Raw genomic sequence first — 11,364 nt, forward strand, 5'->3', positions numbered from 1 at the left:
GGACCTTGGTTGCGCCTGCCCCCATAGATCAATTCGCGTTGATTTGACTGAGTCTGAAATTTAGATCCTACTATTCACTTGCCGTGGTGTGGAAACACTAGGTAAATTACATGGTGTTCATTGTCGATATTACCATATACGGTCATATGACGATTGGCGATATAACACGGCGACAATATGAGGTGGCCTCATATGACACGGCACAATATCATATTATATGGTCATATCAACATATGGTAATATATATTGCCATATCGCAAATACTATTGGACACACTGCCCACAAGGTCACCGAGCTCCTGGCCACGATGCGCGAGCGTTTCCTGCAGTCGCGCATGTGGCTCATCGAAGAAGCCAAAGGCCACGCCGGTCGCCACGACCTGTCATCTGCCATTACCAAGCTCGAAGGCGGCGCGCAGTCCAAGATGAAGCAGGTCACGGCGATTAACCAGTTTACGCTTGCCCTCTTTTCCATGTCGGCCCACGACTGGCCGCGCATGCGCAAGTACTTTTTGCACTGCGTCGAGGTCAACACCTGGAGCGCCGGGCTCTACTACTACATGGCCTGCGCCGCATCGCTCGAGCTGTACCGCGATGCGGTCGCGCGCGGGGACGCTGCCTCTGCAGCCGCCGAGAAGAAGACGGCCGAAAAAATCTCCTCAAGTCTGGCGAAACATCGACTAAGAAGAAATTCATGGTGCGCCAGCTGCCGTTTGAGACGTTTGTGCAGCGCAAGGTGCAGAAATGGGAAGCGCGCCGCCAGGAGCTCGGCGTGGACCTGGCCGATGCCGTGGCTGTGAGTCCTGCGGTAGAAATGATGTTTGCGTGGAGCGGACCAAAGTGGATGGCGCCGCGCGAGTTGGAAAAAGCGCAAGAGTGTCTCGCGTGGAGCAGGCTCACGGCGCCAGCAGACAAGCTGGAGAAGCTCAAGGAGCGAGATGAGCTAGGGGTGCGCGCCGTGTGTCTGACGTCCATTCTACGCGGCTGTAATCGCCTTGACGAGGCCAGGGAGCTGCTCGAAGTAGAGGTTTTATCTCATGATAGGTTCGTTCTCCCACCCCCACACCAGCTGAGAAAGTGTGAAGATCGCTGACTGAGATAATAGAAGCATGTTCAAGGGCAGTCATAAAGAAGACTACGTTGTGCCCGCCGCGATTCATGAAGTCGCCGCCACTGCGTGGGCTGAGTGCGGCCAGCCGCCCGCCAGCCTCGACGCGGCGCAGACGGAAGTATATCAGAGAACCAAGGTCAAGAAGTGCGAGGAGAAACTGGAAAAGGCGCGCGTGTGGGAAGCCTACGTCCTGGATGCGCGGATGGGCATGCGGATCCAGTGCGGGCTGGCGACGCTGGCGTGGTATCGCAAGAAGAAGGGCTGGGCGGCGTAGAAGTATTTCTCATGGGTTGCATTTGATCATGTGCTGGGCATTTGAACACGGGTTTTCATAGACGTGGGTATATTTTGCATTATAGAAACCGGACAAGACGATAGACAGGACGGGAATGGGTATAATGTATAAGCATCGATCCAAACTTGGGGGGATATCTTTCCGACATGATCAACCTTTTACTTTCTCACTCGACGCCTTTGAGTATTCAACATACTTTTCAACCACTTCTTCCTGTATTAACCGTCTTGGTTTTTGTCAACTCGTTCTTCTTACCCTTTCTTCTCCGCCTCGGCCTAGGTGTAGTAAAATATGGTCATTGGATTTTTTTGTATCAAACTCATCTTCTACGAATACAATCGAGCACAAAGGGTTGGCAGAAGTGAGCAATCCTAATTTCTTCTTGAATCAAGGTCGAGCCTTTTAGCATCCAGACTTTGAGTTTCAGTCCCCGCGACCAATTACGCTCTCAGGACTAAACACAGCCTTATTTGACAACTTTTAAAAGAAGCTCAGTTGACAATGTAATAGACTGCTAGGTACCAGGAGAGAGGAATATTGATAATTTGTCTGACTGTGCCGGCCACGCTGGATAGTACACGTGCCCGTGGTCCCTGTAGGATCGTTGTCTCGACTTCCACGCCGTCTGTCAGCACAATAACTCTCCCAATGTAACCAGTCTCCCTTGCCATCTTATTTCGCAGAACCATTCTTGCACGCTTCGTACGCTCGGTAACCTTCGTCACCGCATTCCTTGACTTTGTTTGGTTCAGACGTATTCTTGACGCACTGTTTGACCCTATCCTGCTGTACCTTCCTACATCGCGCATAGTTTTCGGGGCTATCTCGTCCCAGAGTCTTGGCCACATCATCATTGTACTTTTTGACGAATTCGGCGCTCAGACGTTTGACAAGGTCCGATGCTTGTTCTCCAGCTGTATCTGGATCTTGTTCGGCCAGTTTCGCCTATTATCAGAGAGGAATGAATTAGCACACACGAGTTCTCGCAAATCATTGCTCGTATACGGTGGAGTTTTCAAAACATACCCATTTCTTGCAATCCTTAATCATCTTAATCGCGGCGAAAGACATTGTGCGCTTCGCCTCGTCGTCTAGATGTGGGGCTGTGATTGAAGAGTCAGGCAGTCGGCTTGAAGGGATTGCTACCTTGAAGTGGGACTCTTACCGGATGAGAGAATCTTCTTTTGCTCCTCAACCTTGACCATGATAGCCAGAATCTCAAGAGCCTTGAATTAGATGTTAGACTAGGTGCAGAGGTATACTGACTGAGTGAGACAACTTACATATAGATGCGCAGTGTCGTAATCAGCAATCTCTGGGCTGCCTTCCAGGTCACTGAAGCCCGGGACCGTTTCGTATTCATCGAGAAGGGGACTATTGAAGCTGTTAGCGGGAGGTGTTTTTCAACCCTCGGTAATAAGACTGTCCATTGCTTACCCGTAAGCATAGTCGTGCTTGCAGGCAAAGCTCTCAAACTTTTCGGCCCACGACTTGACCTGCCCGAGCACTGCCTCTACAGATCCAGACGAAATATCCTTGGGCGATCCTTCCTTTTCTCCCATAAAGATACCCAGCTCGCCTTGGTAGAAGAGTGACACATCTACATTAGTATGCTTATTCACTTCTTCCATGCTCTTCTTTACGTCTGCGGTCAAGTCTCCCTTGACGCCCCAAAAGCTCAATGAAGCCTCAGCACTAAACAAAACAAACATCAGTATTACTCTCTGGATTCTATACTACAAACTGTACGTGGAGCAATACTTACTGTGCCTTGAGATCTGATGTCTCGGTGTTATCTTTGGAAGTAAATGTCACGCGAGCAATCATCTTGCCGCCAGTCTTGAAACCTGTTCGTTTTGCCCCACTGATTAGTGAATTTTCTTTTTGGGAAACCAGGAAATGGGATATTCACCATGAATCCACCGGTTTCCAAAGTCTTGAGAAAATCGTCCGGGCTTATATCTCGCCTTATTGAGCTCGAATCCACCAGGTGTAGCCAACTGCCTCTCAACATCAACAAAGGCAACATATGTCAAGCTGTTCCCGGAGAACTGTAACTGACTGTTAGGGCTGTTCTTGAGATGTTTTTAGAGACTTTTCATGTAACGATCTTACCTTTGCCTGGTTCAGGTAGTTACCGGACACAGAAGCACTTTGGCCCCAACCCGAGATAGTTGCGCCACCGCTGATGCCGAGAAGCTTCAAGTAGGAACTGCAACGCACATTAGCCAGAGCCTTGTAAGATCACATAAATAGAAGTGCATACTCGTAATCTTTAGTGAATTTATACTCTTTTCTCAAAGTGCCGGGGCAGTTTGGATCCTCAGCCCGAGTTTGGAGTTCATTCGTCGCAAGCGCTCTGTCCTTTTCCTCCTTTTCCTTCTTCTTTTGCTCTTTCAGTTCCTTCAATTTGGCAGCGATACGATCTTTAATCTCGTTGGTCTTGGGGACCTCAAAGTATTGCGTCGCGTCGACACCATTGAAGTCCTCTATGTCAGTGGTGGGTGGGATGAAGTCGAAAACTGTCTCAGCCTGAGTCGTCTCATTTCCGGCAGGAGCAGCCTCTCCATCTGTCTCATCTCTCTTTTTGTTGCTGGTCCAGATAACGGCGTCGACAATTTTGCCCTTCTCTAGGAACGTGTTGTACCTGAAGCCGAGTTAGAAATCTCTTATGTCCTTATCCTGTTTTCCTGTTGCTCAACAAAGCAAGAGGCTGAAGAGTTGGTTACCCTTGCCCTCTGGTCAAGAGACCAACGGCATCGTTCTTGTTCTGGTTTCCCACGCTTGCAGGCGGAGTGTCGACCTTTTCTGGCTGTTCTTTGACCGGACTGTCAGATGGCTTATCACCCTGTCCTTCGTCTCGTCTATCAGGCTCAACAGAGAATTCTTGATTCTCCTCCACAAAGTCAACCTAGATTCAAAAAAGCAGTTAGCTTTTCCTATAAAATCTCCAAACAGAAAGCAGTTGATAATGAAATTCTCACGTTATCGTGCTCTCTGATCTGCTTGAGCACTTCATCTGAGAATTTGCCCGAGTAGCCGTGAAACCCGATAGCTCCTGCGCGGTAGGTATGCTCAATACCCTGACCTTTGCCAGAATCGTCTCTACCATTTACTGCCTTGTGCAGTCCGTTGACCCAGTCAATATGCTTGTCAATATGCTCATTTTTCAAGTCTGCCTTCAGGACCACGATATGGCTATAAAGGAGGAAGGAGTTTAGCATCAGAGTTCTGCCATGGTCTGAGAAGTTTTATAACAAGGCGGACTAAGTCCTTACCCAAGAGATCCGGCCGCGTTATTCTTGGAGGATTCAGGTTCTGCCGCTCCCGCGAAATGAAGTAGAGTAGGCCCGAGGGCAAGAGACCAATACATGGGCTTCATGGTGAGATTTTGACAGAAAAGTGTAATGTAAAGCTTGAGGTAGAAACAAGTGTATCTTGAGGAAAGCCGTTGATGGATGAGATGGCAAAGTGAATTAAGGGTGTTGAGAAGTGAGGTCTTATAAGAAGTGAAATCGACGTAGAAGCCGATACGAAGCCATTGGTCTCGAATAGCCCGATGATCCCGGGACCAAGCAAAAGAAGACTACCCATCACCGGCGGAATGATGCAAATGCATTCCAGTTCTTGAAATTGCGTTCATGCTAAGGTTCGACATTTTAGCACTGTTGCTTATACTTGCGGCGGGGCAGCGCGAGTCAGCTACAGCAAGGCTAGAACCACCGGAGGCTTTGTCAATCGTTGCTAGATATCGAGAATGAGTAGTACTGCTGACCTTGCGCATCAGCATTGCGTAGCCTTCATAGTGTGGCCGTAAACCGAATAGTGGTTCAAGTAAACACTCCATGCTCGCGTGGCGCGTCGTTTGTGCATGGGGTGATCGGAACCCGACGGAGAGTAAGCTACATGTGCCATGTACCCACCGACTCATGAGTAAGGTAAGCGGCAAGCTATAGTTGCGCGGCAGTTTGACTAAGTGCCTGCTCTCAGGTAAAGTTCAGGGCCTGGGTTAGATTAACTCGAAGCTAGTTAGTGATGAAGCCATTCATCAGCCAACACATTCTGCCTTGTGACTAAAGGCTATGCCTAAACGCCGAATTCGCTGTAGAAATTGTCCCACTCCCGTTTGCGAGTAAATGCCATTCTGCATGACACAATGTGTATACGAAGTCTCAGAAATGCATCGCCCAATAGCTGTCAATGCCCTATGAGAGTGGGGGTCAGACACGACACGACAGGGCAGTCTAAGCTAGTGATGATTGAAAATGTATAATCAAGGAAACGATTGCTTTCAATAGACTTGGTACATAACACTTCCTGAGCTAAGATGATATCAAGAATCACTATAGAAGATGAAACCCTGTTAGAGAGCTCTATGTAGAAGCCTCGGACTTAGCTTGACTCCTTCCAAGGCGTATCCAATTGCCACCCCGTAACTATCACAGCAATTGCACATATAGTCATGTTGTTTGCCTAGCAGGGTATACTATTGGTACGCTGTCACAGTGCCACGGTGTCACGCCATCACGGTGTCACGCCATCACGGTGTCACGGTGTTGTCACACTTGTCATTCATGCTCGAATCACCTCGGCAATGCAGCTAATTGCCGATCTATGTTCGGATGGATGCTGGCACTACTTCAAGGTACCCTTTTCTACAACTTAGCTCCACTCAAAAATGGCGGTATTCCATTATCATGTTTTCTTTATTACATTGAGGTGCCCCTCCTCGTAAGGACCAACAAGGTGATCAGCCGCAACATTATCTTGTGAGCCTGAAGACTCAGCCTTAGCTGACTCGATGGCGATATCCGCCGCGGTTAAACATGACGTCGACTTGGACTTATTGTTATCAAGTCAGACCCAGACGAAAACATCAAGCTGTGCACACAATCACATGATGCATGATTGTGCTATTCCGAGGAAACCGATCACCCTTACTATTTTGTAGCTGACTGACAAGGCAGTTCTTTCAGGTCGTGCAAGGGTCTTTAGATGATGCAATTAAGCGCATTGTACCTGGTCCGTAATCTCATCATCTAAATTATGTTTTCTCAAGAGACCAAATCCCCTCTGTGCTCATTCTCGGTCTCGGGCTAGAGCCGAGCGATCGCCGGAACAAGGCCCTGCACGCTTTGGAGATTTCCTAGCGTACACGGCAGAAGGCCTCTAGCGTTTGTTGCGCATCCCTCTTGCACTCTTTTGTCTGCACTTGTCTTGTATAAAAGCGATCCGCCCGCCCGAGTATAGTTAACCCTCCAGTCAGATCAGTGGCCAACACATTCATTCGATAACTTAGTATACAATCGCTCCTTACCATCTATAGAGGTTGTACTTGCAATATGAAATCCTCAGTGCTGCTCGCTATGCTTTTGGGGCTGGCTTCGGCCGATCCTACGCCAGCGGCCGAGCCACAAATCCAGCTCAAGGCGCCTTGGAATCTCCGGACCATCTCTCATCGGGAGAAACCCAGGTTTGCCTCTGTTAATGTGCTTCGCAACTTCAAGTACTACTATCAATCGTGGACCAGCGGCGACACATACTACGCGTATGTTATCGACTCGGGGGTCCGCATCTCACACAAGGAGTTTGAGGGTCGTGCTGAGAATCTTTGGACAGCGTACAAGACCAGCGAAGGCAAGAACGACTTTGAAGACAAGAACGGCCATGGCACCCATGTTGCTGGGATCGTTGCTGCCAAGACGTATGGCGTGGCCAAGACTGCCAAGGTGATCGCCGTCAGAGTCCTCGACGAGAAAGGAGGGGGGACGACGGCGGCAATACTCAAGGGCATGGAGCAGGCCATCGCCGACATTGCCAGGAAGGATCGACACAACCATGCCGTCATCAACATGTCGATCGGGATGCCATGCTCCACTGCCATAAATACCGTCATTGACAGGGCGTATTCTCGCCGTGATGACAGCCAAAGAAACCCGGCCGGCATTCTCTTCATTGTTTGCTCCGGCAACGAAGCCATCAATGCCAGGGATTGCTCGCCAGCCTCAGCCCGTCAGGCCATAACCGTTGGGGCAGTCAATCCTAAGTGGAACGTCGTGAGCTGGTCCAACTTTGGAAGCACTGTCGATATTCTAGCTCCCGGGATCGATATCGTTTCGCTTTCGAATAAGAGCGACACTGAAACCGCAACCAAGTCGGGTACTTCAATGGCCACACCCCATGTCGCCGCCTTGGCTTTGAACGCAATGGCCGTCTTCTCCAAGATCAGCACTCAAGTCCGTTGGTTCCTGGCGGAAGAGACTGCCACCAAGGATAAGATTCAGGGGGACCTTGGTGGTGCACCTAATCGACTCGTCAACAACAACAACAGCAAGCAGGACAGTTGCAAGCCCAAGGAGCCCAAGAACGAGAAGGAGGACGATGAGTGTTAGGCGACTAAAATTGGCGAGATATTTGGCTGACCCTGGATTGAAACACTACATGTCAGCGTCTTGACAACGTGAACAACATTCCCAAGAGTCGCTGCATCTTGGACGGGGTTGGGCTGAACGGACAGCTCCGGGATGGATGGACATGTTACGTCCAAGCTGCACAAGTTCGCGTTTTATTTCAGATTGTTCTCATACAATACAAGTTCGGTGCCGTTATCATTTGCACTCAGTCGTTGTGACTCGCTTGATGAATCGGTCGACTTTTTATATAGTTCCGTCGAAGCCTACCTATCCACCTCTTGTGTCTTATAGCTGGACATTACCCTTTAGAATTCTCACAGGTCCTCGTAATATTCCAACAGCTAAGTCGGATGCTCAAATACTACCCGGTCCTTGATAGTCAGTCTATTCTCCTCTATGCAGCCCTGAGGCTCTTTAGCCGACTTTCCGACACCACCAATTCTCTTTAGCCTATTTCTTTGTTCTTATTGCTGATGAAACTTTAAAACGAGCTGCCCTAGAAACAACCGAAAATGATAGCACGCCGGATCAGAAATAGCTAAGAGAGCTAACACGTTTTATTATCAATACTAAGATCAAGGTTTATGCTCGCATGTTCCTTATGTCAGCTAACTTAGTCCGTAGTTGGCCATCTCGCAGTCTTTTACCAGTTTTTTTCATTTCTATTCGAGACGGCGAGAAAGACCACTTCGATTCGTTACATTCTTTATGACTTTCAATGACATAGACCCAACTTGACCTTTTCGATTTTCGTACCTGTCATGGTGCTACGTGACCTCAAACTCGAGCTCGATGCTCTCCGAGCTCGTGCCCACCCGCGTGTGGTGCACCGGCATGCCCTTGAAGCCCGTCACTCGCTTACGAGTCTGCACTATCTCGAAGACCCCCCCCCCCGTGTGACCGCCACGTCCCCCGAATCACTGTGCGACTCCACTGTGTCTTGCAGTTGACCGGGTAGGAGACGCTGACTCTGCCGCTGTTGGACGTGTGCCTACACTCGAATCCCGTCGTGCCTGCCTTTTCCTCACCCGCTAATGTTTCCTCTGGTGCACGAAATCTATATCGGCAAGCGACAGGTGCGTGGCCGTGGCTGGAACGCTAGGCGCGTCGAAGGCCAGACTGATGTTGTAGTCGTCGGACTGCAGATGCAGCCGCCGTAGGCCGACCTCTCGAGAACCCTTGGGCCAGCGCAGATATATCTGCCCCGGCTCTGCGCTGAAAGTATAGATCAGAATGATCTGCGACTTGCCCTCCGCGCTGTAGAAATACGACACGTAGGACATGTTTCCGCCCATGTAGATGTCCAGAACGGTGGGGGCGGCGGGAGGCACATGACGCACGACAATGGAGCCGGAGCCGCGGCTGTCTTTTTGTTTCTGCGAGATTTGAAGGGTTCGCTCGCGCCCAAGAAAAAGGGGTATCGAGTCGTGTATCACCATGCTGAAGGAATGCGGTATTTGTTTGCGGAGTTGATCTTGGATAGCTGAAGCCAAGTAAAAGATGGCCGTTGGAACTTATGATACAACTATTCTGGGCGACTCCTCGTTATCAGCTGAGGACGCTCTGCAGCCTTGTGTGTAGGGCTAGGGCTGTGCAGAACTGGGAGGATACTGAAAAGGAGCCTAACCTTTGAACCTTTGATGATGAACTGGATATTTTCGAAGGGTATATTGGCGGAATTAAGAAGAAGAGGGAGGGGACTTGTGCGAGTGGAGAGATCAATAGCGGTCGTTTGTGAAGGACCTGCCAGCTGGCGGCGACGGTCGGCATAAAATCATGGAAAATACTGCAGGTATTATTAATAGTTGGGAAATTATTGAGAGATGAGCACCTTCCAATCCTTAATCAACATTGATGGGCGTACAGGACCACGTCAGCAGAGTACGAGAGGTGAATCTAAATGACGGTTGACACTCATGAACGTGTACGTCAACTTCTTGCTTCCCCTTGCTTCCGCCAGCCCGCCTGCTCGCGATATTTGACTCTCAATTAAACTGATTTTTCCTCAGTGTATGCGATACCAGCGGCAGCGACACGACCGATCGGCTGGATGCGGATATTTTGGCTGATATCAAGAGACGGATGGAAACTGCGTAAGAGGTCCCGGAGCTGATGCCTATTCCCAAGTAGTCTTGAGCAGCTCACTTCCAAATTCAGAGTATAATGGCTTGATCAAGTCAAGTACACTCACCTGCTTGCTTGTTGTGCAACAGGCCAGCCGCTATGGAAATGGGCAGTGGCCAAGGTTACTAAAAGCGTGGATTGGAACCAGCTGGTGTATTATTATATTGGTGGTATTATTTACTGGAAAATCGAATTGGGCATCCCTGATATTGAAGTCATCCCCGCTCGAGATAGAGAAACTGCATTTTGCGTATTGAATCGTCTACCATTTGTGCGTCTAGATCCTCTGAACCCGCCTCCGCATCGACAGCATCTGCCATCTGCATGCCACCATCGTCATCTAAGATCGGCCTGTCTGCATCCACTGCTTGAGACGGCGCATCTATTTCTCCAGCAGTGGTATCTTGTTGGCTAGGAGGAAAATGCTCGTCCATCAGTTCATCAATATCGGCCGAGGTTATGAATGCCATTATAGAAAATCAGAGAGATGTGCCAAAGGTCAAAAATGATCCTCCAGTGGGACCTTGCAAACAAGACAAACCTACTATATACATAGCCCTCGGTGTATGCAGAATGCTGGGCTGGCAGTTGGTACTGAAACTGAAAGCAGCAAGCATGCCGCTCTTTGCCCCACGCTGCGCCAGCGGGTATGTGGAAGCTGCTAGCGTACCACAGCTCCCAGACGCAATTGTTACATCCACATGGGCTTGAAAGTATCAGTGAAATGAATTGTGCAGCAAGAAAGTAACCAGCCATGGTGTCGATACCATACCCTTTTCAGGTGCTGTACAGATAATATTGAACGAGTATTTCTTTCCGAGGCTCATTACCAATTTCTGACCTGAGCTTAGGGCCATCATCAAAAAGTAGCATGCTGTTTTCAGTCGTCGCTGTAGCCATGAGCGGCGCAGTTATGTCCTATCACTGCGTTACAATTGCATATATGATAAAAGCGCCTGCTTTTTATTGAGCAGTTGTGGGTCGGGGTCCCGCTGGTACAAACGGTGGAGGGCGCGGTTTCTGCTGTTTCCTTAGGCGTACAAATCTGATTCTGGAGCTAACATGCTGCGAGGTAACGGCCTCCAAGGCGCTGGCTCATTAATCTCGCTTTTGCCTCGCAGCTCGCAGTGGCCGCTCTTGCGGCCTAGACTTATTTGTCTTAACTCTTTGGTAGCGGTCTTCTTGATCGGCCAGTTTTTACGTTCATATCCGGTTAGTGTTAAGCTGGAGACCGATTATATCAAAGCAGCAGTAGACGAGGCAAACTTAGCACAGTAGACTGATGCTTGGGCTGTACATTACGTGGAAAGTGAGTATGACTGGGCCGCTAACCTGAGCGGCCAAACCACAACTCCGACTCAACCAATTACATGGCCCAGCGCGTCCTCTTCTTAGGAGACCTAAGCGGCCCACGCCGCTGGG

At 49.5% G+C, this 11,364-nt stretch overlaps 5 protein-coding genes across 5 annotated transcripts; 2 read left to right on the plus strand and 3 right to left on the minus strand.

Moving 5' to 3' along the window:
- Window positions 1-307: 307 nt before the first annotated feature.
- Window positions 308-1,384, plus strand: BBA_10155 (breast cancer protein; the record flags this gene model as incomplete). The annotated part of the gene is made up of 3 exons (XM_008605252.1): window positions 308-598; window positions 664-1,043; window positions 1,105-1,384. The coding sequence occupies 3 exons, from the start codon at window positions 308-310 to the stop codon at window positions 1,382-1,384; spliced, it is 951 nt and encodes a 316-aa protein (XP_008603474.1).
- Window positions 1,385-1,896: 512 nt separating this feature from the next.
- BBA_10156 (serine protease) lies at window positions 1,897-4,787 on the minus strand (the record flags this gene model as incomplete). The annotated part of the gene is made up of 13 exons (XM_008605253.1): window positions 1,897-2,137; window positions 2,175-2,350; window positions 2,432-2,508; window positions 2,571-2,631; window positions 2,689-2,788; window positions 2,843-3,100; window positions 3,171-3,252; window positions 3,318-3,480; window positions 3,521-3,617; window positions 3,672-4,052; window positions 4,135-4,316; window positions 4,390-4,603; window positions 4,684-4,787. The coding sequence occupies 13 exons, from the start codon at window positions 4,785-4,787 to the stop codon at window positions 1,897-1,899; spliced, it is 2,136 nt and encodes a 711-aa protein (XP_008603475.1).
- Window positions 4,788-6,747: 1,960 nt separating this feature from the next.
- Window positions 6,748-7,797, plus strand: BBA_10157 (subtilisin-like protease PR1F; the record flags this gene model as incomplete). The annotated part of the gene is made up of 1 exon (XM_008605254.1): window positions 6,748-7,797. The coding sequence occupies one exon, from the start codon at window positions 6,748-6,750 to the stop codon at window positions 7,795-7,797; it is 1,050 nt and encodes a 349-aa protein (XP_008603476.1).
- A 1,052-nt stretch (window positions 7,798-8,849) lies between these two features.
- On the minus strand, window positions 8,850-9,257 carry BBA_10158 (uncharacterized protein; the record flags this gene model as incomplete). Its single annotated transcript, XM_008605255.1, has 1 exon — window positions 8,850-9,257. One exon carries the CDS (start codon window positions 9,255-9,257, stop codon window positions 8,850-8,852), a length of 408 nt encoding a protein of 135 aa, XP_008603477.1.
- Window positions 9,258-9,807: 550 nt separating this feature from the next.
- On the minus strand, window positions 9,808-10,698 carry BBA_10159 (uncharacterized protein; the record flags this gene model as incomplete). Its single annotated transcript, XM_008605256.1, has 4 exons — window positions 9,808-9,934; window positions 10,010-10,090; window positions 10,183-10,324; window positions 10,488-10,698. 4 exons carry the CDS (start codon window positions 10,696-10,698, stop codon window positions 9,808-9,810), a joined length of 561 nt encoding a protein of 186 aa, XP_008603478.1.
- Between the last annotated feature and the right edge of the window lie 666 nt (window positions 10,699-11,364).

Source organism: Beauveria bassiana (assembly GCF_000280675.1).
Source record: "Beauveria bassiana ARSEF 2860 unplaced genomic scaffold BBA_S00094, whole genome shotgun sequence".
Classification (NCBI taxonomy): Eukaryota; Fungi; Ascomycota; class Sordariomycetes; order Hypocreales; family Cordycipitaceae; genus Beauveria; species Beauveria bassiana.